Source organism: Musa acuminata, chromosome BXJ2-10 (assembly GCF_036884655.1).
Source record: "Musa acuminata AAA Group cultivar baxijiao chromosome BXJ2-10, Cavendish_Baxijiao_AAA, whole genome shotgun sequence".
NCBI lineage: Eukaryota > Viridiplantae > Streptophyta > Magnoliopsida > Zingiberales > Musaceae > Musa > Musa acuminata.
In genome coordinates this window covers 31,779,337-31,805,902 of record NC_088347.1, presented here as the reverse complement: position 1 = coordinate 31,805,902, position 26,566 = coordinate 31,779,337, and the positions used below count along the sequence as shown (strand labels likewise).

Genomic DNA, 26,566 nt, shown 5'->3' with positions numbered 1-26,566 from the left:
CTGCTTGCCTGTTACGATGGAAAAAGGTGGAGAGGATAAGAACGCCGAGTGAGAAGGCGAAAAATCCTTTTGCGTTAGTGGTGTCAAAGGAGGCACATTGTGGTCGGAAAGAACGAAGAAGGTGGTGTTGTCGTGAAACCACAAGAAGGTGGCAAAGCATATATGCACTTGCCCGGTTAGGAATATGGAGTTCCCGGAGTTATCACAAACGAATCATGCGCTAGTAATATCTGGTACTACTCTTTCGAGCACGCGTTTCCGATTCAACATGTCGAATTGCGAGACACATCTTCCTGTCGCTCTGCACTCGGACGTATTCATACCCCCTGCATTACATATGCGAAACCGATGTTTGTCTGGTTTTTCGGTTTATGTATAGGTCGTCAATTAGTGCTTTAACTTTTAGATGAGTACAGCCATTAATGATGGAGATGACGGAGCTCAAAATGGTTGACGAGGCTGCGAGGAAACTTGCAGAGAAGACAAGAAAATGAGTTATCCGTACTGAATAGATTCACACCACCACCACCACCACCTCACGACCTGCAACCAAACTATCGACTTGGAGAGAACGAGCACAACACGCTCCGCGAATTGGCTCGGTCGAGCAAGAATTGGGCTGTCTCTTGCACTCTCTCGAAGCCTGGACAGGGCTCGCTGCTCTGTACTGAGCATGGACTGCGGAGAAATACAATAAACAAACAGTACATGTCCATTTCCAGCAGCGGATATGCAGGTGAGACCAAGCAAACCCATGAAATGATCGTAGACTAAACAACACCCGATCTATGTACATTCGAATCCCGGACATGGTAGGCTTAATGGCAATCCTACTCGATCGAAGGAGCGTCATTAACCTTGGAAAAATACTTCACCGGAACTGGGTTGGGGGATTGCTCTTGCTTTGTAAGATCTGATCCAGGTTTTGGTGGGAAGCGAGGAGCTTGTCCAAGATGGACCAATCCCAATTCAACCTCTCCTGTGGAAGAGTTACTCCTCCGCCCAACGTCGATCTCATGGAAACAGGAGGCACTGGGGGAGAGACAAAAGGTTCAGAGCTTAGTAGCTGGGGAAGATGCATCGAGACATTGAAGGAGAACTCGGATGGTGGATGAAAGGCTTGCTTCCTCTCCATCGTACGGGAGCTTCTTGCACTGGAATCGAATTGGTCTTCCTCGACCACTGTTTCAGGTAGGATGTGCGTCGGATGGCTCTTTTTCTGGAAAACCTTGCAGACAACCCATGCATCTTCCTGCACGATACAAAACCAGAATCCTCTGAGTTCATAATTTACCAGCTGAATATAGGAATTTCTGTTCGTCGATTGATGCAGAGTTTAAAGAGAATAACAAAGTAGAGGATGTCAAATGAGCATTGAGCATGTCACGGATGAGAGGGTTTGGACCCTAAATCTCATGATCAGACTAATATTTAAGGTGTAAAAGACGAATGCTTCTGCACCTGAACCTCTGAGGTCTCTCGGTCGAGGCGATACTCATGCATGATCCAATCTGTCTTCCGGCCATGAGGAGCTCGTCCGGTGTAGAATACTAGGGTTTTCCTCATGCCAATCCTCTTTGAGTTGCCAAGATGTATGGCCTTGTCCCTCCCAGTAGCCTTCCAGAAGCCGGCAGCCGTCGCTCGGTTGGTTCGTGTACCGGTTGGGTATTTCTTATCCTTACGGCAGAAGAAGTACCACTCATTTTGAGGCCCCGATTCGATTCTACACTTGTCTGCATGGCATCAAACTCCACAGTAGTTTCATGTTCTTCGTATGTCATGCATGCTCTGAAAAGAAAGGTAGCCTCCGTGATTTGGTAGACAAAGCTTAAGGAAAAGGAGTGACCTTTGAGGTCCCATGGTTCGAGTTTGTTGAGGTCGACGTCCCCTATGATGTCGAGATCGATGGCTTCGTAGGCTAGCTTCTTCCTCAGGTAATAGTAGAGGAGCTCCTCATCGGTCGGGTGAAACCGGAAGCCAGGAGGCACCATCAGCTGCCGGTTGCTGGTAATCATACTCGATCGTTCTGATATCCGAGAAATACACGAAGACGAAGAGAAGGCTTATGCTCACACGGAAGCGCACAAAAGAGGAAGAACATCTCCATCATAAGAACTCACCTCGAGCAAGAACGAGGGTTCGTTGATCTCTCGGCGGAATAGCGGCAAAGGACAAGAACGAAAGCCAAGAGCGAGAGGGTTTGATCTGCTAAATAGTACTTCGACCAGCCAACAGTCAAAGCGTATGCAGGTGGAAACAATGTACGGTGTCTAATGCGACAGTCAAAGATGATCGAGTTAATGGACAGTTCTTGGAGTGTAATGAGAGAAAAGGGAGATGGCTGTTGAATAGGGGACCTGTCAAAAGATGGCCTCACGAGGAGTGTGGAGTTGTCCAGACCAGTCAAGGGGAAGAGATCGCAGAAGCAATGGCCTTTTCATGTGACAGAGATAGAGACAATAAGAGAATATGTGGCTCTCATGCCACATTCCATTCCTATTCTCCCAACTCCTATCCCATACCCACGCATCATCTCTCTCTCTCTCTTTCTCTCATGCAACTTTGACCCCTTTTCTTTAATTATGGTTATTTCATCATGTGAAGTATTCAAGCTTGTCTTATGAAACGCCTTGGAAGCAAAATCTGCAAGTTAAGGTCACATTGTTTTACGCGAGATTAATCGAGGAGGCTGCCTGGAGTTGCGTTGGACGTGAATCCAAGAAATCAAGGGAGCCAGCAGAACCCTCGAATTCCGCAGGGCGAGGAAGGAGTTGCACGTGCAACAAGGTCCGGCAGCGGCACTCCGCCGCACCACTCGGTTCGAGATTGACTCCGATGCAGTATCTGCCGAACGTAAAAGGGAGGCTGTGGGCGTACATCCGTTGCTGACTTTAGCACTTCATACGCCATTACTTCACACCATCCGGTCAAAAGCATAGGAGGACGATACTTGATTCATCTGGTTTGGTGTGTCCAGCTGTGATCCCTCGTTCCTGTTTCTGGACTGGGAAGACAGACTCTTACGGGCGGAATTGATCGGTCCATGATCGGAACTGTCTTAGTTTTCAGACCTTGGAAACAGAGAGGGAGAGAAGGGTAGGTGAAGTGAGGAGGAGGAACGAGGGATGTGGAAGTCCAACCTTCCTTGTTCTTCGCCTACATTTCCGTGCTCTGTCCCTCGGCATCCCTGAAGAGGGTGTCGGCGTCTTTCTAATTTCCTCGATATCCTAACATGAAACGCGTTGTTCTGTGTGCACGCACCGTCTTGCTGTCTGCCTGATAGCAAAAGAAGAGCTCGTGGTTGAAGACAGGATGGGCTGAGAGGAAGAAGCCAAATATTACGTCAAACATCCCATTATTTCCTCTCACGTTGTGTTGTGCACAACAAGTATTGGGTTCCACCTTAATCTAACTCGAATTAATTTTGCTATTTACATTAGAGGATATATATATATATATATATATATATATATATATATATATATAAGATAGAATAGACATATGCTAAGGAGTTGTATGAATAGGTAAAATAATTAATGTGAGTTTTAAAGAAAGAGATAAAAGAATATCTAAAAAATCTTGATAGAAACTATAAATAAAAATTTAAATATTATGAACTATATAATAAATTTCAAATAATTAAAATTTATGATTTTGTTTTTATTGTTATTTACAGTAAGTAGATTTGATCGGTTTTGGTTAATTAGATAAGAGACGGTTTGGGCTGAGGCGGCCCACTCGCAGGCCTCCCTGTAAGACTAATCATGATCACCTTCTCCTATAGACTCTCCTCCTCCGATGTCAATGCGAAGGAGCGCCGGCGGTCACAGACGCAGTTGGTAAAATTGATAGAAAGGAAACCCCCACGAAAAGAGCGTGCATTCATGCAGATGACCGGAAGACGACAAGTAGCACAGGGTGGTAGACAATGCGAAAAGCTACAGGGCGGGCGCCTAACTTGGACCTCAGCTGCCGCAGGGGCAAGGACACGAGGCGGCGGCGGCCTGTCTTTCTTGCCGCCGTTACCTGTTCAGGTATCGAAGAGGTGAGGAAGAAGGAGCACAAAAGAGGAAGCGGAAGGGGATGACGATGAGGTGGTACCGCGAGTCGTGTCCCCGTCACCACGTACTCAGTCCGTCATCCATGAATCGGTTTCTAGCTTTTGTCCCCCTCCAAGTCATCAGCTACCTATCATGTGTTGCTCGCTTTATCTTCTCCATATCCCGATGCACAACACCCTCTCTTTTCTCGATTGATTCCCCCACAAGAGCAAGCATCACTTGGAAAACAAACATGTAGACGACGGAGCGTTCGATGGGATTGGGACGACCTTAATCAGCTGACATGATCGTCGAATAGGATTTGGCTTTGGTCGGAAGTTGTATAGAAAGAAAAAGGCAATCGTAATCAAATGGAATTTGACCTGTCACTGCTCGATATAAATGATCATCGATTATATATCGACAGCAACAGTATACTCTCGTGGGCCTTTCGGCTAATGGGTGTTGACAAGAGAGAGACGCTTGTGAGTAAGACTGCACTATGTGCGTAAGACTTTAAAGAGCAATCATGATTGTTTCCCGATACATATAGATTCACATATACATAGATATGATGATGATGATGATGATGCAGCAGAATATTAAGTGGACCATGCTCGAACATTATTAGCATGGAGAAACCTCATCTCAACCTGCTTATTGCTGTTCAGTTCCTTCCTTATACCGCAAACGGGCTTCGGTGTTATCAGCATACATGGAAAGGCACAGGAAAGGCAGGTTTCCATGAACGACGGGAACTGAGTGCTTCATGCAACATTGCGTCGCAGAACATACCGACGTCTGCTATTCTAGAATGAGATGGATCGGTTTGCATTGTTTTATATGAATGCATTATGTTTCATCCACCTGAGTTGGTGAAGCAGAATCCTTTCGATGTCCGTCCAACTCGGTGGAGAAACCTTAAGAGCAGTGTGTTGTGATTTCTTTGGTCTAAAGTAAACGGCAGGGTTGGGGCAATTCTTTCATCTGGGAAGAATGGGACGGAAGATGGCGTCGTTGTAAAGATATGCAAGGCTTACTAGAAAGTAGTCATGGCACGAGTCAAGCACCAAAGACATGCAGACTTTAAAGCCATATAAATTCTCTCTCTAGGACAACTTGTGCAAGGCAAGGCAAGGCAAGGCAAGAGGGCAAACCTCTCTCTTCCTAAATCGCATGCAAGCAAAGAAAGGAATTGGAAAGAGATTGCCCTCATCGCCTTCTCTTCCCACCTCCCCCACTCCTTGTCTCTTTTTTAAGTCTCTCCCCCATCCTTCTTCTTCCCCTCTCTCTCTCTCTCTCTCTCTCTCTCTCTCCCCTTCTGATGGCTGTCTCCATCTTGCTCAGGTCAAGGATAGTTTCGATGTTCCTTCTGTTTAACCTTTTATCCTCAGGTGCATTCTCTTCTCTGTTTCTCTCATGCCTGTATACGACCGATACATCTCTAATGAAACGTTGTTGTCATCTACATCTTGCTATGACCAATTTCATTTCTTTGGATGTATCGTCTAAAACTAGACTCGGCAATCGGCAATATGTTTCCATAAGATAAGAAGCGAAGAAATATTTGTGGAGTAAAAGCAGTGGTGGTGGTGTTCTTTTGCAGAGTTTGGCTTCCTTCGACTTGGTTCTTCGCTAGGCATCAACTACGGGCAGGTAGCCAACAATCTACCATCGCCGGAACAAGTGCGCCTCCTCTTGACCTCCCTCAGGATCACCAAGACGAGGATTTACGACACCAACCCTCGAGTCCTCACAGCATTCGCCAACACCGGCATCGACCTCATCGTGACGGTGCCGAACGAGGCCGTGGGCGTGATGATGGACCCTCGACAAGCTCTGCAATGGGTCATGACCAACGTACAACCCTACTTTCCGGCCACGAAGATTACCGGCATCTCCGTCGGCAACGAAGTGTACACGAGCGACGACCCGACCTTGATGTCGAACCTCGTCCCGGCGCTGCTCAGCATCCACTCCGCCCTCGTCCAACTCGGCCTCGACTCGTACATTCACGTGTCGACGGCGAATTCGCTGGCGGTGCTGGAGAACTCGTACCCGCCGTCGATGGGGTCATTCAAGCCGGAGATGGCGAACCTGTTGGTGCCGTTCCTTCAGTTCCTGGCCGCGACGAAATCGCCCTTCTGGATCAATGCGTACCCCTACTTCGCCTACAAGGATAGCCCTGCGAAGGTCTCGCTAGACTACGTTCTGTTCAACCCGAACGCAGGGATGGTGGATCCTTACACCAAGCTTCGCTACGACAACATGCTGTACGCTCAAGTGGACGCCGTCATCTTCGCCATTGCCCGGTTGGGCTACGGCGCCGTGGACGTCAGGGTGTCGGAGACCGGATGGCCATCGAAAGGCGACCCCAACGAGGTCGGCGCCACCGTGGAGAACGCCAGGGCTTACAACAGGAACCTGCTCCTGAGGCAGATCAGGAGCGAGGGGACTCCGGTGAGGCCAAACCAGAGATTGGAGGTCTACTTGTTTGCCCTGTTCAACGAGGACATGAAGCCCGGGCCGACCTCGGAGCGGAACTACGGACTGTATCAACCCGACGGGACCATGGTCTATAACGTCGGCCTGGCCGCATTGACATCTTCTGCATCCGTTTCTCTCACATCTTCCGCGACAAGGGTATGTTCTCGTCTCCCTTTACTATTACAATGCGGATCAGTATCCTGCATCTTCCAACTAGAAGAAGATTTCAATCATGGCTCGCAACGCAGTAATGTGAGATAAATGAGGGAACAAAGTTAGCTGTAATCTATGCATATATTTACCAAAGAAGGAGGGTGGAAAACAGGGGAGGAGAGTTTTGGATTAACTTGCTATCGTGAATGATGCAGGACATGAGGAAGGAAGTTGGCAGCTTGTGGTACTGGATTCTCATGTTCTCGTTGACTTTCCAAGCTTTTATGAGAATGGCAATCTAACGAAAGAGGAATGGCTTCACACGTGATGACTCTTCTCTTTGGTTTTCTCTTTTACAAGGAAAATGGAGAGACCATGAACCGCATTCATGTCATGGGACTTCCTCTTTGCCCAAACACCACCAAGAAGAAGAAGCAGCAGCGGCAGTACACCAGTGGAGGTATTCCCCCTTCCACTATCCTCTTTATCTAATCTACTACAACCACTTCTCTCTGCTTCCAAATCTAACCACGGAAGCTGCTCGGATTCCCTTCCCTTTCACTGAAAGGTATGGCAAAGTAGGTCTCGGTAATCGAATTGGCGAAAAGGCCAAAGGGGTCCGTCCCATTTTTTTGTCATGTGGTATGAGAATTTGAGACCTTTTGCTTTTTTTTTTCTTGGCTTTGAGTGCTGCAGGAACAAAAGCAATCGAAAGCTTTGCGACGTGGAACGAACTCCGGTGGCTGTATAATATGATGTTCCCATTCTCACTTTGTTTCTTTGATTCGTTATTAAAGTGTAATCATAAGCTAAATAAAGAAAGAGTGCCATTATTTGGAGGAGAGCTAATTGCTTTCTGCTGCCTAGCTTTTACGATTCCCTGAGCAGAAGACATGGCAGGGAGTGTTTCCATGCCATGTGAGCTCGGATCTCTGTTTGCTCCCCTCACTCTCGTGGAGCCATTTACCCAAGCCGCAAATATATTACTCCCGTATGCGCACGAAGAAGAAGAAGAAGAAGAAGAAGAAGAAGTGCCGTGGCCTGATGACCAGCCCACGCACTCGATAAAGATCACCTCTACTGCATGATTCTCTTCGAGCCACTTGTGCGTTCATACTCAATGATCCAACCATCTTTCCCCACCTCATGATATAGCCGAATCCCCACCACAGTTCATAATATGTGTGCCACAAACTTTAGTAGTCAAATGTAATGGATATATGATGAGAAAAAAATATTTTCCGAGTGCTTATACAAATAAAATGACGAGAACAAGCATCGTCGCCAGCATGAATGAGATCCTTCCTTTCTCTCATCCAGTAGTACGATCACCAATTAAGCATCTGCTTTCCCTGATGGCTTTCATTGCTCGGTGTATGATATATACATATAATCTTCGCTATCGGCCATGCTCGAGCTTCAAAAGAAGGAAAATAATAGTGTTGAGTGAAATGCAACCAAGCCTGTGGATGGAAATGGTCTAAATGAGACCTTGGAAAGAATGTTAATGGTAGATGGGGAACAAACAAGTAGTATAGACAAAGAAAAAGATACAAAAGATTGGACTTTCCCTCGCAGTCTAGTCATGCTTGCTTCTCGGTGTCATATTCCTCCTACATGATTGGTGCTTGCATGTGAGATTTCTCAGGAATTCGGAGATAAAAGTTCTGCGTCGAAGAAACATTTGATTCTTCGACTATAAACCGTAGTGTCTTAAAGAGTATTCCAATGCTTGCTGATTGGGGCAAATCAACTCCTTTACTTTTGCCCCATTCTTGTAGATCTTAAAGGTCGGTACCATCCTCACATTCTCAGCTTCGCCGACTGCAGGGATTGCATTCACATCGACCTAAGTCGAAATACAAGATGAGATCAGTGAGATGAAGTATATGTGCACAAACAAAAGTGAGGTTACCCTCTAGAGTGCAAGGTCAAAAAGATACAAAGTTACCTTCAGAAAGTTCACTGATGGATACCTCGTACAGAGTGCATTCACAAACGGGGTGATCTGATTGCAATTGTGGTTGAATGCCACCATGAAATGGACAACAGAAACTCCTGAACATGTTCAGTTTTATTATTCTTAGAGTGAAGAAACGAGTATAAATCCAAGCACAGATGAACAAGATCATAAAAGAATATAACTGGACATCTGTAGCTCACTCTACCAAATAAGGACCAGCTCTGTTGCCATCATAGTTTATAGAATCAAAAGAGTGCAGGAATTAACTTTTCGAATGTTGAACGTAAGTGCTTTAGTTTAACCTCAACTAGAGTAGAATTAAGCTGTGAAATATGGAAATAATATTTTAATTAGGTTAACAGAAGTGAAAATGAAAAGGATAGATCATCAAGTTGGGCTTTATTATGGAAAACGCTCCTGCTAAAGTGCAGACAAATATCACTCGTCGACGTTGAAGCAGACATTGCTCCAATTCACATGTTGCTTGGCTGACAGTAATGGTCCTTTTCAGGACATCAAGACTAATCACTTGAATGCAATTAAAAATTCATATGGTAAGGCCAAGGTGGGCAAGAAAAATTTTTCGAGCAACGAAGGACGAGATAAATGGTAGATATATATAGAAATTAAAACACAAGTAAAATCTCACCAGGTAAAGTTATGGCTGCTTGGAATTGTTCAAACCCTTTGATCTCCTCGACCTCCCCACCAAACTTCAGATTGGAGACCTCCTCACCTCGAGAGGTTTTCAGTGCCACCTGGGCATGAAAGAGGGCCTCAGCCACCTCCGTATCTCCCGGAAGTTCCTTCCTGAGAACCTCATAGTCTCTCACAGCTTCCGTCCATCGCTCAAGCTGATCGTCACGGAGAACAACACAAACTTCTTCCATTGTAAGCATAATCATATAGAATCCGTGTTCAACAAAACGAAAGAAAAGTATATACACCTTGGTATATGAGGCAGCACGTCTAAGAAGAGCCTTGGCGTAGTCGGGTTGAATCACGAGGGCTTGATTGCAGTCCTCGATAGTCTTCTCCCATTGTCCAAGCTTGGATCTGCAAGCAGCTCTATTGCAGTACAGGACAGGGTTTGAGGGGTCATACTTGAGCCCTTCCCCATAAGCTAAGCTTGCTTCCACAAATTTTCCAGAATTGAAAAGTTCATTGCCTAACACTCGTGATCGGGATACTGATCTAACATTGTTCAGCATCATGGACACCTCTACATTTCCAGGATCCACCTGCCTGGCTTTCTCAGCTGCAGCAACTGCGTTTTCAAACCTGAAAATAGTTCGCTGGCCATTCTCATTGATCCAGAACTTTGAAATTGCATCTCTAGCTAGTGTAAAATTTTGAGCTCACCTTCCACGGACCATTTCAACTTGAGCACGGACAACATACATGTACGAATCGGACAACATACCAAAGAACTTTGAGTTTGAGGATGATGAGGATAAGCTCTCGAGTTTGGATGCAGCAGATATAGCTAAATCAGCTTCCTCTAGCTGATGGAGCCGGAGATGTGCTTCTGCTTTTGAAGCCATGAGCTGCAAATTCTTACTTTGTGAGGCTACAAGCCAGCTTTAGTGAGCCATCTGCGCTAAAAAATTTACGCACACGTTGGGAATTTACCAATAGTGAAGAGTCTGCTCCTTCGGCAATGGCAGCAACGGTCTCCTTTAACGCAGTTTTCCAATCTCCAAACTTTCGGGCATCCGCATATCTGTTCAAATGCCTCTCCACAGCTTGCAGCTTCTGCAACTCAACAGGATCCGGATGTGGACCAGCTGAGACGAGATGCCTCCGAGCATTCTCGACCTGTCCTAATCTGTAATTCAAAATCAGATGTAGCAAACACGGAAATGATATTTCTTTCGGAAGCCTAGCTCGATTAAAAGTGCTAAAAAGTTGTTACAGGTTAACTTGAAGTGGAAGCTGCGGATCTCACGATCATCAAGAATTCATTAAGATGAATAAAAAAAATAGGGATCTCTATTGGGACTCAAAAGGAGCAACAAAAATAAATAGTCGACTAAATACGAAAAAGCGTTGAGCAGAGCAAAACTGGAAGCTCTTCAATCTTAACAAAAGCCATTAATTGGACAGGAGATCAAGGGAAGTTCATAATTGTGTTACTGATAGCTACCAAGAAAAATGTCCGGAACAATCTATAAATCATATTAAATGACAGATGTAGCTGACCAAAGCTAAATGAACTACTAATAATCCAACAATACTGGTGGACGAGAATATGGGTTGATGGCCAGCATTCACTGCACCAAAGAACGATCTGTTACCAACAAAATCGAGATTCACACAAACTAAAAGCATTTAACGTAAGCTTGAGCGATAAGAAAGAACAGAATAGGTATGATGTCCAATTCGCAGTTATAAGTTTTGTAGATAATGGCACCATAACTGACCTTAAAAGCAAGGATGCCAGCCTCTGGTGAGCACGCCCAAATGCCGGATCCAGAAGCAAGGCCTCTTCGCACTCCTTCACCGCCTCCCCTAATCTCCGAAGACCTGTAAGTGCCGCCGCCCGGTTGCTGCGGCAGACGGCGCTGTCGGGGCACAACGCGATCGCCCTGTCGTAAAGTTTCAAAGCCTCTGCAAACTGCCCTTTCCGATATTGTTCATTCCCTACCCTCTTCACCTCCTCCGGATCCATACTGACCATCGCCCTTCTCAGTGCAGAATCCACTCCATTGCTCGCCACCACTTCAGGTGGCTTTCCTCCACCAGCAGCGTTAGTCCCGCCCCTCACTATATTCCCGTGGCCGTAATTCCCAGTTCCAGATCCAAGCACGTCGGCCCTCACTGCACTCCGGCTCATCATGCCCGTCTTGACAATCTTTCCCGACGGACATATGTTCCCTGCCGGGAGCACATTGGTCACCGGAGAGCTCGCGGAGCTGCTACCGGAACCGGAACCGGAGGTGGAGCCGGACGAGAAGCTGCCACCGGTGTAGATAAGTGGAACGGAGCCGGAACGACGGTGCCCGGGTTTGGAGCTCCTGGTTTCCATGGCACCGGGGATGGGCTCATTGGGGGCCAGAAGGAGCTCGCCGGAGTGAGAACGCCTCCCGGAGAGGCCAAGATCGGATCTTTTGGAGTCGGCATGAGAGGCGGGCTTACCGGAGATGGAACCGGAGGAGCCGGAGCTGCTGGTGGTGGCGGCGGGGCGAGTCGGGAGGGGCGAAACAGGAGAGCTGAGGTCGGGGAAGTCCTTGGAGTCGGGCTTGTTGGCCTCGAAGCTTAAAGCAGTGCGGAGACGATCCGAAACGGAGTCCAGCGCCGGTTCGCTGCTCGACTTGTGGGTTCTGGCGCCGGAGGCGTCGACAAGATGCGACATTTGGGCTGCAGATCTCGTCCGAAAGCTGCAACCTTGGGAACACTAGAGGAAGGAGTGGAGTGCGCGGAGGGGGACAGGGAGCGAGAAAGATTGGATCTTGGGAGGTGAGGGAGAGGTAGCCATGAGAAGAAGCTGGGAAAGGTGGGATTTTTTTTTATTTTTTTTATTTTTTTGGGGTGGGGTGTAGAGAGAAAGGACTGAAATGGGGAGATGGGGATCCCGTGATGGGAAAGGAGGAAGCAAGGAATGAATGAGGGTAGATTTGGAGACGTAGAATAGAAGAATAAAAGCGAGGCGAGGAGGAGAGAACAAATCAGTAGACTTCTTTCTCTCTCTCTCTCTCTTTTTTTTTTTTCTTTCTTCTTTTTGTTTTCTTTTGTTGTCTTTCTCCTCTTCCCCAGTCAGCGTTCTTCTCTTTCTCTACACTGCCATCTCCATCTCATTACCATCCTGCTGCTGCTTCACGAGACACCCTGAGCTCTCTCTCTCTCTCTCTCTCTCGTGGAAGAAGAAGAAGCGCACGTTTAAGGTAAGTTGACGTCTATCCACCTTCGTCTCAATTAAATGGAGGCTAAAAACCAAAGTTATCGTTCTTTTATCTGTTTTCTTGTATGTTTCTCTGAAGATTAAAGACGAAATGGACGAGGCAATGGAATATACTCGGCACATGTCGATATTCCACACCATTTATTGATGCATAAACACACTGCCTTATTTTTAATATATATATATATATATATATATATATATATATTGTAGATTTTGTACTGTAAATGTTTTTGTTTGTTTTGTGATTTGATTTCTGTAATAAAATTATCTCGTTGGAGACAACAGTACTTTCACTGTGTCATCTCGCATGCAAGCTGGAAAGGAAAGGAAAGGCTTGCAGATCCAGAGACCTCGGAATACCGAGAACGCCCCTGTTTATAGTGGAGAATCACGTGGCCTGCCCCCGTCTCTTTGTCGAATCCCTACGGTACCCTCGCCCCTCGCCCCCCCCACCCCCGGGGAGAGACAACGCGATGCGGCGTGGGGGATTCCGGAGAAGGTGAAGGGTATTCGCGTCAATGTGTGCTGCCTCCCGACAGGGGCAGCTGGCCATGTGATTGGTGCTTTGCCAGCTGGCCCACTGGAGGAACCAGATGGTCGCCAGCTAAGCAGCGACTGCGCCACCCGGTCATCACACGGCGAGTCATCGGACACCGGTCCAAACATGTTCTGTGGCAGTAAAGCCTTTTTCCACATTACAAATTAATCCTTTTTTCCCTCCTAAAAAATCGATTTTTCTTATTTAATTTTGTTGATAATCAATGTGCCCAATCGCTCAGACGACTGTCTCACTCGGTATCGAGACGATCCAGCTGGCCATTTCTTGCATGTATCTGCAATAATAATTTAGCTTGGAATTATGTCCCACGAGCATGCGTGCAGCCTCTCCTCGTTCTTCTCGTTGGTGTTGGCTACTTGTTGATCTCGATCTTGCTCGGTAAAAGATTCCATCATCATGGAGCTGGACACTTCCATCCGGTGGCGGTGGTGGTGGTGGTGATGGGAAATAATGTTTAGGTGGTGGATTAAGACAATAACCATTTACGTGACATGGCCCATGCACGCAACACATTGCGTCCGGGACTACTACTTGCCCCGTTTGCTAGGTCAAAAGTGTGGCTGTGCATGCGACGAGGCAGCGCCTTCCATTGGCTCCGAAGCTTTCCGATGAGAGCGAGTGGAAGGTTGATTAAACTAGGAACAACAAGAGGGGTGAACGAACGCTTAAACAAATGGATTCACGGTCCTCGGATGCTTTCATCTGCCATTGTTTAATGCAGCCAGCGGCCTTCGATTATTTTACGGCACAGCTTTTTCTGATTCTTTTGCAATATTTTTGTTCTTCTCATGATGTCACCTGATGCTGGGGTTGTACTCGGTGCAAAGTGGGCTTCCTCTTTTAGGCGTCTTCGTCACGAGCATAAGGTCCCCATATTGGGTGTGCAAACAACTGGGAGCCCTCGAAATGATCATATTCCTTTCACCACCTGCCCCCACTGTGAAGTACTGCGTCATCGATCTGCTCTCCGCTGCCTTCTGCTATCCTCGTCACCGTAATAAGCGAACCCTGGATTGCGGATATTGGCTCCTTTTTTATTTTCTTTGTTATTTTCTCGTGCTCAAGCGAATGAGTCCGCTTGATTGGATAACGAGGATGCATAAACAACAGATCCATGCAGAGTAAGCTTTGCAAAGATGCAGTGTAGGTTAAGAAAACTAGCGTCGCTTTGATATCCATGAGTCGTTTCGAACAGTGAAAAGGCTCCTGCAGTGATAGTTCCATATTCGATGTTGTCCTTCACAGAAGCATGCATGATGGTTTCTCTCTCCTCACCGACTAAAGGAAAATACAGACAACGACGGGATGAGCGATGTATAGAACTCGCTATAATGGAAGAAGCATGGCCATGCCGATGTTCTACTAGTGTGGTCGTTGTCACCCGGAAAAGAAGAAAACCATGGGTGTTGCCACGCTCCGAGAGCAGCTGCAACCATTTAGCTTGCTTGGAATAAGTGGTGTCTCTTTATGGCTTAGCTGGAAAAGCTTTTGCTTGTTCGTGTAGAACCTGTGTGTGTGTGTGTGTGTGTCATAGCTGAGTGGGCCAAACACGGCACCGTCTTTCCAGGTGTTGTTGTAGCTTTAGCTCGGGCTCCAATGTAGGACAACAAAGTGGCTCTACCTGTGGCCTGGAGACTGAACCAGGTAGTGCCACCAGGCATTTAAATCATTGTGTACCTACCACTTGGATCACCAGGGTGGAGCTTTGAATTCCTTGCAGCCCAGCAGAAGGATGGAAGCTGTTTATGGCCATCGACATCTTTGACCGGTCATCGGCGTTATACCTTTGGCTCGTTGTTCCAGAATCCCAGCTTGTTGCTTTGAATGATGGAGATGGGCCATCAGTTCCTCTGCTGCTGCTGCAAGAAGCATTTTCCTGTGTTCATCTGGAATGATTAAATGAGACATGACTTCAGACTTGGGGCATGAATTCCGATTGGATATCATTGTAGAAATATCAAATGCTCTGCCGAGGGGGTGAAAGAAGCACTACAGGAAAACCGATGAATCCAATTCACTGTTCACTGTACTTGTACGGATACAGATGAATGGCACTGTGTTGTGTTCCGAGGGGGCTTTATTAGAGAGAATTGAGATTGGTATAGAATTCAAGGATACTACTGCAAGCAATATCCCACCGATGGAATTCGATATGGAGGAGAGACCTTTTCTGTTCATTTCTCATAGCCAGTTCTATTTGTTTCTCCTGGATTGACCCATCCACCAATGTCACTGTGCTCAGTACTCTCTCTCTCATTTGCCTGATCACATATAGACAAGAACGACAGGTGATCTAAATTCTTTGTCGCTCTTCGTTCTTCAATCCTGTTTCTCCATGTTGTGAGTGTGGCCTTTAGCTATAAGATTTTGTCCTCTGTGGCCGTGGCCTATGCTTGGAAGTGCAGCCAGAAAAGGGATGGCGTGGCTTGAGATATAGTGTTGCAATGGCTCACTCGGCTGTCATCCACCTTCTCGACTTGCTCACAGCTAGGTGGACAGAACTTACAGCGACATGCTTCCAGACAACCTTCCTGCTTTGGGATAGACGAAGTAGTGAGGGAGAGCAGGGAGCTCCGAGACGGATTAGAAACAACAAGTGTCGATCTAAATGACTCATTCGCTTTCTTTGCACGGCTACAGTTATCTATGTAGAACGTTGGATATGCTCGTAACAATATGGAAGAACAACTTCGATGATCCCCTAAAACATGAATCCGTTGAAAGCTAAAGCTTATGCAGTGATCTCAGGGCTACACAAAGTGTTTCTGTTATCTTAGTATTAATTTTAATATAGGATTAAAATTGATTTATAGGGATCTAATGAATATCATTATTAATTTTAATTTACATATTTTAATTAATTATTTAAATCAAACGAAATTGATAGATTAATTAATCCATTAGACTCGAGTCGTAACAATTGATACGAAAGATTTATCACGATCTTAAGTACTATCATCAATATATTATTATCAAAAACTTATGACTCACAATATTATTAATATATTATTATCAATTTCAGTTTAAGTATTTAATTAAATTAATAAACAGTTACTATTGAGAGCGTTTCTTAACTAAAATTCTCAATATTATACATAATAAAATACACATGCATTTAATGTTCAAGTAATTATGAATAGTAAAATATTTATTTTTAATTTAAAAAATATATAAATAATAAGAGGATTGTGAATGATAAGAAGAAGACTCTAAATTGAACATTTCTTTTCGTCCCACTAATCTTTCTTCCCAGCGGAACACCACCTGAAACCGTCGACCGTTTCATTTCGTTGGGGATGGGGGGTTTCATTTCCTTGGGACGACGTCACGGCGCCATGAACTAAAAGGATTTCTGTTTCCCTCGTAGAGATCTCTTTCTCTTGCTCAAGAAAGAACCAAGTCGTGGTAGGGTTATGAGTCGAAGCAACCGATGCCGAAGTCGCCCAGGGTCTTCCACACTAGCCCGCTCTCCCGCTTTCGGCACCTCGCCTCCACCTCCGCTTTCTCCCTCGTTTGCCTCGTCTTTGCCATCACCGGAATCCTCTTCGGCGTCATCTCCGTCTCGCTGCCCGTCCGAAGGTGCCTCGATTTGGAGCCCAGGTCGGTCTCCGTGGTGTGGGACCACGGCGGCGGCACCGGTGGCGGCGGGACGGCGGAACGGCGCAAGGTGATGGCCTTCGTCGGGATCCAGACGGGGTTCGGATCCGTCGGCCGGCGGAGATCCATCAGGCGGACGTGGTTGCCCTCCCATCGCCAAGGACTCCTTCGGTTAGTCTTCATCTCGACTCGTTCGCTTTTCACCATTGTTGTAGTTGTGCCCTGAACAATTTTACCCCCCATGTTGTCGAGATCTGATTCTGGTTGGGTCTTCGAATTGTTTTCTGCTATTTTACGGATCGAATCTTGTGATTGCTGATGACGTATGTTCTGTAATCGAGGCGTACTCGTGTTGCGTTCTTGCCCTATTTCTTAATCGATGGTTTTGCAGCTTGGAAGAAGCGACCGGTTTGGCTTTCAGATTTGTTGTCGGGAAGACTAAGGATAAATCGAAAATGGCGGCGCTTCAACTGGAGGTGAAGGAATACGACGATTTCATGCTTCTAGATATCGAGGAAGAGTACAGCAATCTCCCACATAAGACGTATGAAATGCACCGTATATTCCAATACCTATAGACAAGTTGGTATTTGGTTTGTCCAAATCTTCATCTAATCTTGTGTTTTAGGTTAGCATTCTTCAAAGCAGCCTTTGCATTGTATGATTCCGATTTCTATGTTAAAGCTGATGATGACATCTATTTGAGGCCAGGTTATGTATCTTTGGCATCCTGTCAAATTGTTTCTCCAGAATTTTGCATGTTGACGGTTTCATTATATTGTTTCAGACCGTCTCTCGCTGCTTTTGGCTAAAGAACGGCAGAATCCTCAAACTTATCTTGGATGCATGAAGAAGGGACCTGTATTTACTGACCCAAAACTCAAATGGTTAGTATCGTCTGTAAACTTCATGATTATGTGGTGCTTTGATTGTTTAGTCTGTTCATGTTTCTGGACCAAAGAAATGCTCTATATGATGAGAATATAGGATAGCATAAATATGGAAACATGCAACAAATTTTAGAAAAACCTAATATCGCGGTTCATAGATAGGAAAGGAAAAAAAGAAGGGAAAATTTGTACCAGAAAGTACCTGCATGAATAAATTGTACTGCCTTTTTGACATACAAGCAAAGAGAAAAATGCATATTATATACATTTCAGAATGCTATCTGGTAAGATGTTCCATTACTGTAACTTTGACGCTGCTCTTGCTAAGCTCAGTACAGTTTGGACAGTTTTTCTTTTAAAAGCCTAGTTTGCTATAGGTGTTTACATCTGCAAGCTTGGCTTGTTCAACCTTGACTTATCTACAGCCAAGAGTCATATACATCAAGAGCTCATACTATAGGGGAAATGGTTGTGTTTAATTCAAGCCCTTACTGTACTGAACCCAAGCTGTTTGCAAAGAGCTCGTTTTAGTAAAAGGCTAGGCAATCTGGAAGTCTCAAGGACAAATTATTGCCTTCTTTCTGCAATTGTAGCATCTGTGTCTATATCTATTTAGATTTATGCTCCATGCTAAGAAATTAGTTGCAAAAGTGGGTCTTGAGTTGAACATTCGTCAAAGAAATTTAGAGACTGTTGAATCTTCATTTTGGTGGCGTATGTGACAACTACTTTGTTCGTAAAAAGGTTTTTGCACATCATTTTGCTTTATTATTTGTATATGCATGTTGAACTTTTTAGTGAGTTTCAGGAAAATATGTATACTTTGGTCTGCAGACCATGTACTTGCCTGTCTGTTTCCTTGGAACTTCCTTATCATTTGTGTTAAGCAATTCTTTTCACTGTTAGAATTAGTTTTTTCTTCTCTCCATGGCCATGCCCTGTATGAATGATTGGCCCTGTAAGATTCTTACTTTGGTTTTCTGGCACAACTTTGAACATTTTCTTGTTGCTGTTTGTTTCAGCTTTGCGCTCCTGTAATACATATCTCCCATACAACTCTCGTATGGTCAAATCTAATATCTCCACAGACACAGTAATAGTCTGGCTAATACTTATTTGGGAATTCTGTAGGTATGAGCCACTAGCATACTTGCTCGGAGAGGAATATTTCCTTCATGCTTATGGTCCTATATATGCACTTTCAGCAGATGTGGTCTCGAGCTTGGTTGCACTGAGAAACAACAGGCAAGTTAAAAGTTATTGGATGCTTACTGTAATCCTACTGTTGTTAGGTGTGCTGTCCAAACCACTAAGAGTGATGTCTCTTTTCCATTTGTTTTTACTGTTTGCTGTAGTTGTTGCTATGCGCAATAGCTTTACTTATTTTGTGTTGAATTGCTGGTCTTACAACTTCATTAACAAGTTGATATACTGGAACCATGAGATGCAAGTATGACTTTGTACATTTGCAGTATCCGAATGTTCAGCAACGAGGATGTGACAGTAGGAGCTTGGATGCTTGGAATGAATGTCAACCACGAGAACGTCCATTCTCTTTGTGAGCCTGACTGCACGTCATCATCGATTGCCGTTTGGGATATTCCAAATTGCTCAGGTTTGTTTTAATAAAAAAAGTGTTTTGATTATCTTCCTTCCTTTACATCGATGAAATGATACCTTTTCAACCAATCAGAGAAATCTCCACATAGGGATGATGTTTCTATGGTTAGTGGGGTTATATGCCTAGTGACCAGGAAATATCAATGCTGGAATAATCGTCCCTCACAACCAGTTGCATGGTCATATGATCTTGCCGTGCACTGACTTCATCATCTTAGGCTGCTTTAGAAGATATGAGTTCAACAGAAATGGCTTAAACTTTTATGTAAATTCGATGCCCAGTCTAATTTCTTTGGAAAAAATACTGTTTCATCAAAGAGCCATGAAGTTGGGTTGGGAGACGGATAAGAATATCATCGACAAAGGTTTCTTTTATGGATTATCCGAATGGTGAAGTGAAGGTCGGCTAAAGGAAAAGTTTATGTTGTTAATGAAAATTTTCTAGAATTAAATGTGATTCCTCTACGTGGTATTTCCTTTTATTGAACCAGTAGATAGTTTGTTCAAAAGAAAAAGAAAAGAGTGAAAAAGCCGCTAAAACGAAGCCTACCATCATTTCAGGTCTCTGCAATCCAGAAGTGAAGATGTTAGAGCTCCACAAAAGGGAGATTTGTTCGGGTGGTTCAACAACTTCGAATGGATGACATGATATGATGAGGCTTAGTTATCTAAAACGACGAAGGACCATCGCCTTAAATGGGAGCAGGACTTGTGTGGCAAAACGAAGTCACTCCTCAGATCAGCGTATGGAGTTTCTCTCCCTTGGGCTTTTTTTTTTTACTTCTTTTGTACAATTTGATTTGAAATAATTCTTTATCGTCATTCAATTTTTACAGTGTCAAAATTTGAGAAGGAGACTTATATTTCCATCTGTCAGTGTAGGATGCTGTATTGTTTCAAGTAGAACGCCTAAACGCCCAGGACATCCGAAACATTTCGACACCCACTGCCTGTTTTTTCTCTTTTTGAATATTATCTCAGTTTATTGACGATCTTAAATTTGAGGAAATCATACATTTGAGGGATGATGTTTTTTTTAATATCTAAAGTTCCTTTTTTGTTATTTTTAAATAAAATTTTCTTACACGTCGATTGTCTCTTTTAAAAAAACTAAATCTGTAAACAGTTGAATTTTTTTTAATTATTTTGGAGATGACATAAAACCTCACGTGCATATGTTTTTTTTTTTTTTGAGATTTATCCATTAGCTACAGAAGAAAAAAAAACTACAAAAATCAAAAGAAAAAGGCCACGCGTCACCTCTTCCTTTTTCCGCTTGCGCGTCGTTTACATATGGTTTCAACGGAGAAGGCATCGACGAAATCGTGGCGGAATGTGTTGGCCCCGTAAGCTGAAGTGTGTTTTTCTCTTTGCATATATCTCAATTATGCAGGTGAAGACAAACATCCTCGTACGTGTAAGTTCCACCTCAGCCCACGTCGTACACGTGGCGGGCTGCGGCCAGACCTCTACGAGACGGTCATCATCCTTCTTATGCCCGCCCACTTCCTCCACCCTACGTGCCCTCTCCTCTGCTCCTCACCCACGACGTGTCACACCAGGTGTCCCCTCTTACCTTCTGCCACGACACCAACTGCCGCCCTCGCTTCCCTTTTAAGCGTCCTCACCATCTTTCCATCGCAAAATTCACTCTTTGGCGAAGAGAAGAGATCGTGGCACGCATAATGGCTTCAGGGCAACAAGTCAACAGGGAGGAGGAGGTTTCCAGAGAAGAGGAACGAGCCAAGAGGGAGGCCATGTCGCTGGAGGAGATCGGCCACTACCGCGCCACCGCTCAGCAGAACTCCATCGAGTCCATCAGGGCCGCGGAGGAGCGGTACGAGAAGGCCAAGCATGCTGGCTTGGCGACGGTCCACCACGCCAAAGAAACCGTCGTCCACGGCCTCGGCGCCGCGGGGGCTTATGCCGCCGCCAAAGGCACCGAGGCGAAGGATTATGCGGGCGAGAAAGCCCGCGGTGCAGCTGAAGTTGCTGCGCAGAAGGCTGCCGCAGCAAAGGATGTCACCATCGAAAAGGGCCGACAGGGGCTCGAAGTCGCAAAGGATACCGCGGCCCAGGCGGCGGCGAAGTCGAAGGATGTCGCCGTGAGCGCAGGTGAGACTGCGGCAGATTATGCAAAACAGGCGGCGGTGAAGGCCAAGGACGTGACTGTTGGCACTGGTGAGACCGCAATGGAGTATGCAAAGGAAACGGCCGCGAAGACGAAGGATGTGACTGTGTACACGGGCCAGACCGCAGCGGACTACGTGAAGCAGGCAGCCATGAAGACGAAGGATGTCACGGCCGGTGCGGGCGAGACAGCCATAGATTACGCCAAGCAGGCAGTGGAGAAGGCAAAGGATGTGACGATAAGCACCGGGCAGACTGCTGCTGAGTTCGCGCAGCTAGCAGCTGCAAAGACAAAGGATGCGACGCTGAGTGCAGCAGATTACGCGCGCGAGAAGGCCGTGGGAGCGAAGGATACAGCTGCTGAGACAACGCAGAGAACCACAGAGGAGGTAAAGGAGACCGCGAAGGCCATGGGTCACGGAGCTATGGAGAAGGCGGAAGAGGCCAAGGAAGCAGCAAAGGACACAGGCGGAAGAGCCATGGGATACACAAGTAACAAGGCAGAGGATGCAATGGAGGCCGCTAGGGCTATGGCTCGGAAAGCCGTGGAGAAAGCTCGGGAAGCCAGGGAAGCAGCGAAAGGCACGGGCGAAGAAGCCATGAGGAAAGCAAGAGCGAAGGCAGAGGAGGCAATAGAGGCAGCCAAGAGAGCCCTGGAGTACGCAGCGTTCAAGGGAGGGGAAGAACAGGAGTACACTGACGAGAAAGCATCCGAAGCAAAGGTATACGATTAGTTCGTCATATGTTTGTCACATGGAATCCGAAATATTCGAAAAGATTGCATGGCCGGTGCAGGAAAAACGAGGAGAGAAGACCGAAGAGGCCAAGAGAATCATGGAGGGAGCAAAACAGGAAGCAGGAGGAGGAGAAGCCATGGAGACCGGAGATGAAGCTAAACACTACAAGGAAGAGAAAGCTACCGAACCACAGGTTATATCTTGTTAGGAAACTCTTATACGGACCTCTAATTTGATCACAAAGAGCGCACACTCTGTCAAAAACCTTTCTCTAAAATGTCCTTTTCATGTCTTCCCAACAACAACTTAATTCTTGTCACAGAAAGTAGAGGCAGGGGAAGGAGGAGGAGGAGGAGGAGAAGAAACCAAGCCAGCGAAGATCCCTGCGGCGGTAATAGAGGTCACAATGCAAGAGGCGATTGATTCCACTGCTGCTGCCGGGGAGCTACTGGAAACCATTGGCGTGGCAGTCACCGAAATTGCCATGTCTACAGCTGATATGATCATCGGATTAGAGGCAGAAGAGAAGAGAGGTGAATGAATGCATTAGACAGCAGTTCCAAATAATTAGGCCTTTCACTTGTGTGCTGTGTCCAGAGATAAAAATAGAATGGTGGAGTTGTATGTGGATCAAATGGCGTCGCGCCATCTTTACATGAGTAGTAATAGTAGATCATGCTTGCCTAGCGAGATGTAGACCTGCAATAGAGCTTGTGGTGGTGGTGGTGTGGGCTCTGTAACCGGAGACTGTGAGCTTTGTCCTTCAGTTCCTGGAATGCTCGCATGGTTTCTACATCGAAACCTCCTGCAAACTGGCGATGATGGAAGAAGAAAAATTGATGATAAGCCCCACTGTTTGTTTACATTTTAGGCGAGCATGCATGCAGCATGAAACGAGGAGGGATTTGTTTGATGAAAGCAAGAGGTTGGTCGGTATGTACCTGGTGCACTCTGAAGGCAAATCGGACACCCTGAAGCATGAGCTCCTCCTCTTCAGGGCTGCCTGCTATGTTCTCGAGTTCTGAGGAAACTCTTTTCATGTACTTCATTGCCAACTTCACTGATGCCAACTTGATCTGCAGTTAATAGAGTCGGATTAAATTATAGCTGGCTTCAGGAGGAAAACCACAGGACTATCTCAGCAAAAGAGCTACAAAAGAACAGCTGCGACTACATTTACCGAGGAGGCCATCAAGATCACACAGGGTAAAGATAAAACATAAAATAATAGCAACCTCTCTCTCTCTCTCTCTCTCACACACACACACACACACACAACATGATTTGACCGAGTCAGGGTCAAGAAATCTTGATTCATTGGTTGGTCAGGTCAGGTGTGGGATCTGTCGAACATGCACACTCTGCCCTGTGGTGGTGCATCTGAATGCTTTTCTCCACCATCATAAATTGATAGAAGAGAAAAGATGAGCTTTATCTAATAGTCTACCACATATCATAAATTGATTGATTAACAACACCAGCCACCTTGATGGTAAAGATGGCATAAGAAGAAACCATCCTCCTCCTCAGCCTCGAGCCAAGTGAAAGGAAACTAAAACATCAAACTGAGAAAGATCCCAAGCCGCGACTTCACGACACCATAGTAAGGATGATTCGAGAAATCAGTACAACTGCCTCGCTGGAAAGCAGGTTAGTAGTATTCACAAGCTTGATTTACTTGAAGAACAGAGCATAAGTCAGCAGACGAGTCCCGACTTTGCTCACCGTGTCATCTCAACTTGCGGGCCCTTAAACACTGCCCCTATCTGTCCTCTTTTCGATGGCATCCTTTTAATGGTCCCATCAATGATTCCCGCAGCAATGGGGAAAGAACACACACACTATAATTCTTCTTAGTCGAAGAAACAAGATTGTGCAGTGTGTGTCAACCCCCGATTCACGTGCTCGCGTGCATCGAGAATCCCTAAGATCTAAGTTTGTCTTTTGCCATCTAGCAGGCATCAGCCGTCCCCTTCCCCTTCTCTACTCCTTTCTTTATCAAAAGTGGTAACACCATGCTGCTTTACTACTGCAGCACACTTCCAAAGCAAAAAGACAAAGAACAGAGGTACCTGATTAACGTATCCGCTCTCCAGCATCCATTCCCAAGGAATACCAAACCCCCTGTACCGCTTCGTCGCGCCCTCGCGCACGCGTGACAGGTTGAACACCCCTTGCTCCAGTCTACGGAGTCATGCCAATGCCATCAGTTGATGGTTTACTTGCTACACAAGCAGAAAGGGCGACGCGCGCAGAAAGAGAGAGAAAGTACTTTTCTAAGAGCGCCTGCATCTTCTTGAGGGCCGAAGCGCAGGGTTGGCGAGGGTCGTCGCGGAACGACGACGCCTCGGACACCAGCTTCTTCAGGTCGCAGTAGCCGAAGGCCGCCTCGCGCATGGCGTCCGCCTTGTGCTCCGGCCACTCGAAGTGCTTCAGCACCGCCCTCTCGTCCACCTGCGGCCATCACCCGACATCGATCTCAAGAAACTGCATCAATCTATGGAGGAGATTAAAAAAAAAGAAAAAAACAAAGAATACCAGGAAGGAGAGCTCGTCGTCCAGCCATTTGACGAAGGCGACCACGTCTTCGACGTTGGTGAAGGCCGCGTGCTCCACTTCCTTGATTAAGAACCCAATGAAGTCGCCCTGCGTCTCCACGTCTGTCTTTATCTGCGATTAATTAATGGTGTCATTAAGACCACAATTAAAGGAAGTAGAACTATCATGAAGCACCATATCTGGGAAGTGGGATCCGATGTTTCTTCAGCAACAACGACGAGTCAAGAAGCACCCGACCAATTCCTCCCACGTACGCATGTTAGTACAGCAGAACGCATGCCCAACGGTCGTTTTTTTAGGGGGGCGTGGGGGCAATCGTGTAAATTAGAAAGAAAGAAAAAACACACACAGAGGAGAAGTCGGACAGAACGAAAGGGGGTCTTACGGCCAGGAGGTGAGCGGAGCGGTTCTCGATCTCGCCAATCATGTCGCGCGCGTTGGCGGCCGCCGCAGAAGACGCAGGGGCCACGTCCGGCGCTACGCTGCCCGGCTCCCTCTTGGAGTCACGCCGCATCAGGGAGTGGTAGAACTCCACCACTTCCGGCACCCGCCTCACGCTCGCCGCCACCAATCTCAACCCCTTCGATGGCGGCGGGGGAGGCGGAGGCGGCGGAGGGGGCCTGGGGCAACCGGTCACCGGGGATCCGACCGCAGGGGCAGGCGGCGGGATCGGCGGCAGGCTCGCCAAGCTAGTGCCTCTGCTCGTGGGGACGCCGGACGTGGTTTCGGAGGTTGTAGACGACGACGAAGAAGAAGATGAGGTGGAGGAGTTACAGGAGACGGACGGCGTCGGAGGGGGTTTCGGAACCCTAGGAGCTCGGGGTTTCAATGCATCTTCTTTCTCGCCGCCCCGAGCTGGTCGAGACGCCGCTTCTCCTTCGCCTTCTTCCGTTCTGGGATCTCTGCTCTCCTGCTTCTGGAGCTCTTGACCCGGACCAATGTCCGTGGATCTGGGGGCTTTTCTCATGCTCTTGGAAAGATTTGATCTCGCCGACACATCGATGAGGTTTTGGAACCTCTGCGACGACGAGCAGTCGTCCATCTCCCCCGTCCGCGCGCAGAGTCGCCGCGATTCGCCATTGCTCTGCTCCGTGGACGCCTTCTTCAGCTCCCCCAACTCCGTCTCCAGATCCCTGATCCTTTTCTCCCTGCGCCGGCTCTCCTCCTCGCCGCTCCGTATCTTGGAGCTCAAGGTCTCGACTTCGTCCCGCAGCGCCCGGTTCTCCGCCTCGAGGCGCTCGATCTTTTCGGCGGCGCGCGCAAGCTCCTCGCCCCTGGCGGCGATCTCCTTCTCGAGGAAAGGGACGATGGCGACGGTCTCCTTGAGGAGCTTCTGCTCCAGGAGCTGGGTGCGGAGGCGGGACTCCTTCTCCTGGAGCTCCTCCACGAGGCGGAGCAGCTCGGCAACGTCGGGCGGTCGGGGCTGGACCTGGGCGGAGGCGCGGGGGAAGTAGACGCCGAAGGAACGGGCGAAGGAGGCGGAGGCCTTGCCGTTCGAGGAGGGTGGCGGCGGGGGAGGCGGCTGGTGTCCCCCGGCCGACGCCGCCGACGGCTTGTGGTGGGAAGCCGGGGAGGAAGACGACCGCCGGGGCGTCTCCGCCTTGGGGGTAGCGGGGCTGCGCTGGAATCCCATGGCGGCCTTCACCTTGCCCGCGACCATCTTGACGAATCCGGTAGTCTCTCTCGCGCTCTACCTACGAACGCTTTCTTAAAGCCTTGTAATCCAAATCTCGCATCGCTTTGAGCTGTTCGCTGGGAGCAGCAGAGTCGAGAGCGTGCGAGCGCGGACTCGTCGACCGCTGCGTTTCGTCCGACGGGAGTCGGGGTTTGGTTGGGTTTTATGTGTGGGGTGGGGAACACAGCGATCGAGGAACGGTCCGATTTCCTGGTTTGGATCGGAAGTTTGAAATGAAGGATTAAAAGAAAC

At 47.0% G+C, this 26,566-nt stretch overlaps 6 protein-coding genes across 14 annotated transcripts; 3 read left to right on the top strand and 3 right to left on the bottom strand.

Annotated features, from left to right (window-relative positions):
* Positions 1–504: 504 nt before the first annotated feature.
* On the bottom strand, positions 505–2,328 carry LOC135624250 (NAC domain-containing protein 76-like). 2 transcript variants are annotated; one of them, XM_065127674.1, is made up of 4 exons: positions 2,121–2,328; positions 1,847–2,026; positions 1,462–1,733; positions 505–1,252 (listed from the first exon to the last, which is right to left on the bottom strand). In XM_065127674.1, exons 2-4 carry the CDS (start codon positions 2,013–2,015, stop codon positions 872–874), a joined length of 822 nt encoding a protein of 273 aa, XP_064983746.1. In that variant the 5' UTR covers positions 2,016–2,026; positions 2,121–2,328; the 3' UTR covers positions 505–871. The 2 variants fall into 2 exon arrangements, with proteins under 2 accessions (XP_064983746.1, XP_064983745.1); XM_065127673.1 differs by having other exon boundaries at positions 1,847–2,327.
* A 2,859-nt stretch (positions 2,329–5,187) lies between these two features.
* LOC135625191 (glucan endo-1,3-beta-glucosidase 11-like) lies at positions 5,188–7,744 on the top strand. 5 transcript variants are annotated; one of them, XR_010491930.1, is made up of 5 exons: positions 5,188–5,434; positions 5,647–6,683; positions 6,896–6,924; positions 7,041–7,140; positions 7,377–7,511. XR_010491930.1 is itself a non-coding variant. In XM_065129611.1 (4 exons), the coding sequence occupies exons 1-4, from the start codon at positions 5,365–5,367 to the stop codon at positions 7,057–7,059; spliced, it is 1,155 nt and encodes a 384-aa protein (XP_064985683.1). In that variant the 5' UTR covers positions 5,188–5,364; the 3' UTR covers positions 7,060–7,141. The 5 variants fall into 5 exon arrangements, 3 of the variants coding, with proteins under 3 accessions (XP_064985683.1, XP_064985681.1, XP_064985682.1); XM_065129611.1 differs by lacking the exon at positions 7,377–7,511 and having other exon boundaries at positions 7,041–7,141; XM_065129609.1 differs by lacking the exon at positions 6,896–6,924 and having other exon boundaries at positions 5,219–5,434; positions 7,377–7,744.
* A 131-nt stretch (positions 7,745–7,875) lies between these two features.
* LOC103968886 (inactive TPR repeat-containing thioredoxin TTL3-like) lies at positions 7,876–12,391 on the bottom strand. The gene is made up of 7 exons (XM_009382232.3): positions 11,067–12,391; positions 10,276–10,471; positions 10,006–10,190; positions 9,591–9,924; positions 9,293–9,497; positions 8,632–8,738; positions 7,876–8,529 (listed from the first exon to the last, which is right to left on the bottom strand). The coding sequence occupies exons 1-7, from the start codon at positions 11,996–11,998 to the stop codon at positions 8,377–8,379; spliced, it is 2,112 nt and encodes a 703-aa protein (XP_009380507.2). The 5' UTR covers positions 11,999–12,391; the 3' UTR covers positions 7,876–8,376.
* A 3,939-nt stretch (positions 12,392–16,330) lies between these two features.
* On the top strand, positions 16,331–20,251 carry LOC103968885 (probable beta-1,3-galactosyltransferase 13). Of its 3 annotated transcripts, none has more exons than XR_010491601.1 (8): positions 16,331–16,874; positions 17,095–17,247; positions 17,332–17,414; positions 17,491–17,590; positions 18,725–18,838; positions 19,066–19,208; positions 19,775–19,957; positions 20,091–20,251. XR_010491601.1 is itself a non-coding variant. In XM_065127561.1 (7 exons), the coding sequence occupies exons 1-7, from the start codon at positions 16,537–16,539 to the stop codon at positions 19,855–19,857; spliced, it is 1,014 nt and encodes a 337-aa protein (XP_064983633.1). In that variant the 5' UTR covers positions 16,331–16,536; the 3' UTR covers positions 19,858–20,251. The 3 variants fall into 3 exon arrangements, 1 of the variants encoding a protein (XP_064983633.1); XR_010491600.1 differs by having other exon boundaries at positions 20,050–20,251; XM_065127561.1 differs by having other exon boundaries at positions 19,775–20,251.
* Positions 20,252–20,501: 250 nt separating this feature from the next.
* LOC135625846 (embryonic protein DC-8-like) lies at positions 20,502–22,926 on the top strand. The gene is made up of 3 exons (XM_065130947.1): positions 20,502–22,065; positions 22,139–22,273; positions 22,403–22,926. Exons 1-3 carry the CDS (start codon positions 20,899–20,901, stop codon positions 22,619–22,621), a joined length of 1,521 nt encoding a protein of 506 aa, XP_064987019.1. The 5' UTR covers positions 20,502–20,898; the 3' UTR covers positions 22,622–22,926.
* LOC135625845 (protein INCREASED PETAL GROWTH ANISOTROPY 1-like) lies at positions 22,338–26,535 on the bottom strand. 2 transcript variants are annotated; one of them, XM_065130945.1, is made up of 7 exons: positions 25,025–26,535; positions 24,619–24,750; positions 24,353–24,534; positions 24,153–24,264; positions 23,022–23,156; positions 22,780–22,892; positions 22,338–22,574 (listed from the first exon to the last, which is right to left on the bottom strand). In XM_065130945.1, exons 1-7 carry the CDS (start codon positions 26,297–26,299, stop codon positions 22,526–22,528), a joined length of 1,998 nt encoding a protein of 665 aa, XP_064987017.1. In that variant the 5' UTR covers positions 26,300–26,535; the 3' UTR covers positions 22,338–22,525. The 2 variants fall into 2 exon arrangements, with proteins under 2 accessions (XP_064987017.1, XP_064987018.1); XM_065130946.1 differs by having other exon boundaries at positions 22,338–22,568.
* Between the last annotated feature and the right edge of the window lie 31 nt (positions 26,536–26,566).

Bases quoted from the DNA above. Each gene is read 5' to 3' on its own strand.
- LOC135625846 (XM_065130947.1), top strand. From the start codon at position 20,899: ATGGCTTCAGGGCAACAAGTCAACAGGGAGGAGGAGGTTTCCAGAGAA. The intron at 22,066-22,138 runs GTATACGATTAG...TGGCCGGTGCAG, and splicing joins AGAAAGCATCCGAAGCAAAG to GAAAAACGAGGAGAGAAGAC. The intron at 22,274-22,402 runs GTTATATCTTGT...TTCTTGTCACAG, and splicing joins AGAAAGCTACCGAACCACAG to AAAGTAGAGGCAGGGGAAGG.
- LOC135624250 (XM_065127674.1), bottom strand. From the start codon at position 2,015: ATGATTACCAGCAACCGGCAGCTGATGGTGCCTCCTGGCTTCCGGTTT. The intron at 1,734-1,846 runs GTCACTCCTTTT...GATGCCATGCAG, and splicing joins CGAACCATGGGACCTCAAAG to ACAAGTGTAGAATCGAATCG. The intron at 1,253-1,461 runs GTGCAGAAGCAT...TGTATCGTGCAG, and splicing joins GAGAGACCTCAGAGGTTCAG to GAAGATGCATGGGTTGTCTG.
- LOC135625191 (XM_065129609.1), top strand. From the start codon at position 5,365: ATGGCTGTCTCCATCTTGCTCAGGTCAAGGATAGTTTCGATGTTCCTT. The intron at 6,684-7,040 runs GTATGTTCTCGT...CTCTTTTACAAG, and splicing joins TCACATCTTCCGCGACAAGG to GAAAATGGAGAGACCATGAA. The intron at 7,141-7,376 runs GTATTCCCCCTT...TGAGTGCTGCAG, and splicing joins GCGGCAGTACACCAGTGGAG to GAACAAAAGCAATCGAAAGC.
- LOC103968886 (XM_009382232.3), bottom strand. From the start codon at position 11,998: ATGTCGCATCTTGTCGACGCCTCCGGCGCCAGAACCCACAAGTCGAGC. The intron at 10,191-10,275 runs GTAAATTCCCAA...AAGAATTTGCAG, and splicing joins GAGCAGACTCTTCACTATTG to CTCATGGCTTCAAAAGCAGA. The intron at 8,739-9,292 runs GTGAGATTTTAC...GAACATGTTCAG, and splicing joins AGCAGCCATAACTTTACCTG to GAGTTTCTGTTGTCCATTTC.
- LOC135625845 (XM_065130945.1), bottom strand. From the start codon at position 26,299: ATGGTCGCGGGCAAGGTGAAGGCCGCCATGGGATTCCAGCGCAGCCCC. The intron at 23,157-24,152 runs GTACCTCTGTTC...TATTAACTGCAG, and splicing joins AGAGCGGATACGTTAATCAG to ATCAAGTTGGCATCAGTGAA. The intron at 22,893-23,021 runs GTACATACCGAC...CATCATCGCCAG, and splicing joins TTGCCTTCAGAGTGCACCAG to TTTGCAGGAGGTTTCGATGT.
- LOC103968885 (XM_065127561.1), top strand. From the start codon at position 16,537: ATGCCGAAGTCGCCCAGGGTCTTCCACACTAGCCCGCTCTCCCGCTTT. The intron at 17,248-17,331 runs GTATGAAATGCA...CTTGTGTTTTAG, and splicing joins AGCAATCTCCCACATAAGAC to GTTAGCATTCTTCAAAGCAG. The intron at 17,415-17,490 runs GTTATGTATCTT...ATATTGTTTCAG, and splicing joins TGACATCTATTTGAGGCCAG to ACCGTCTCTCGCTGCTTTTG.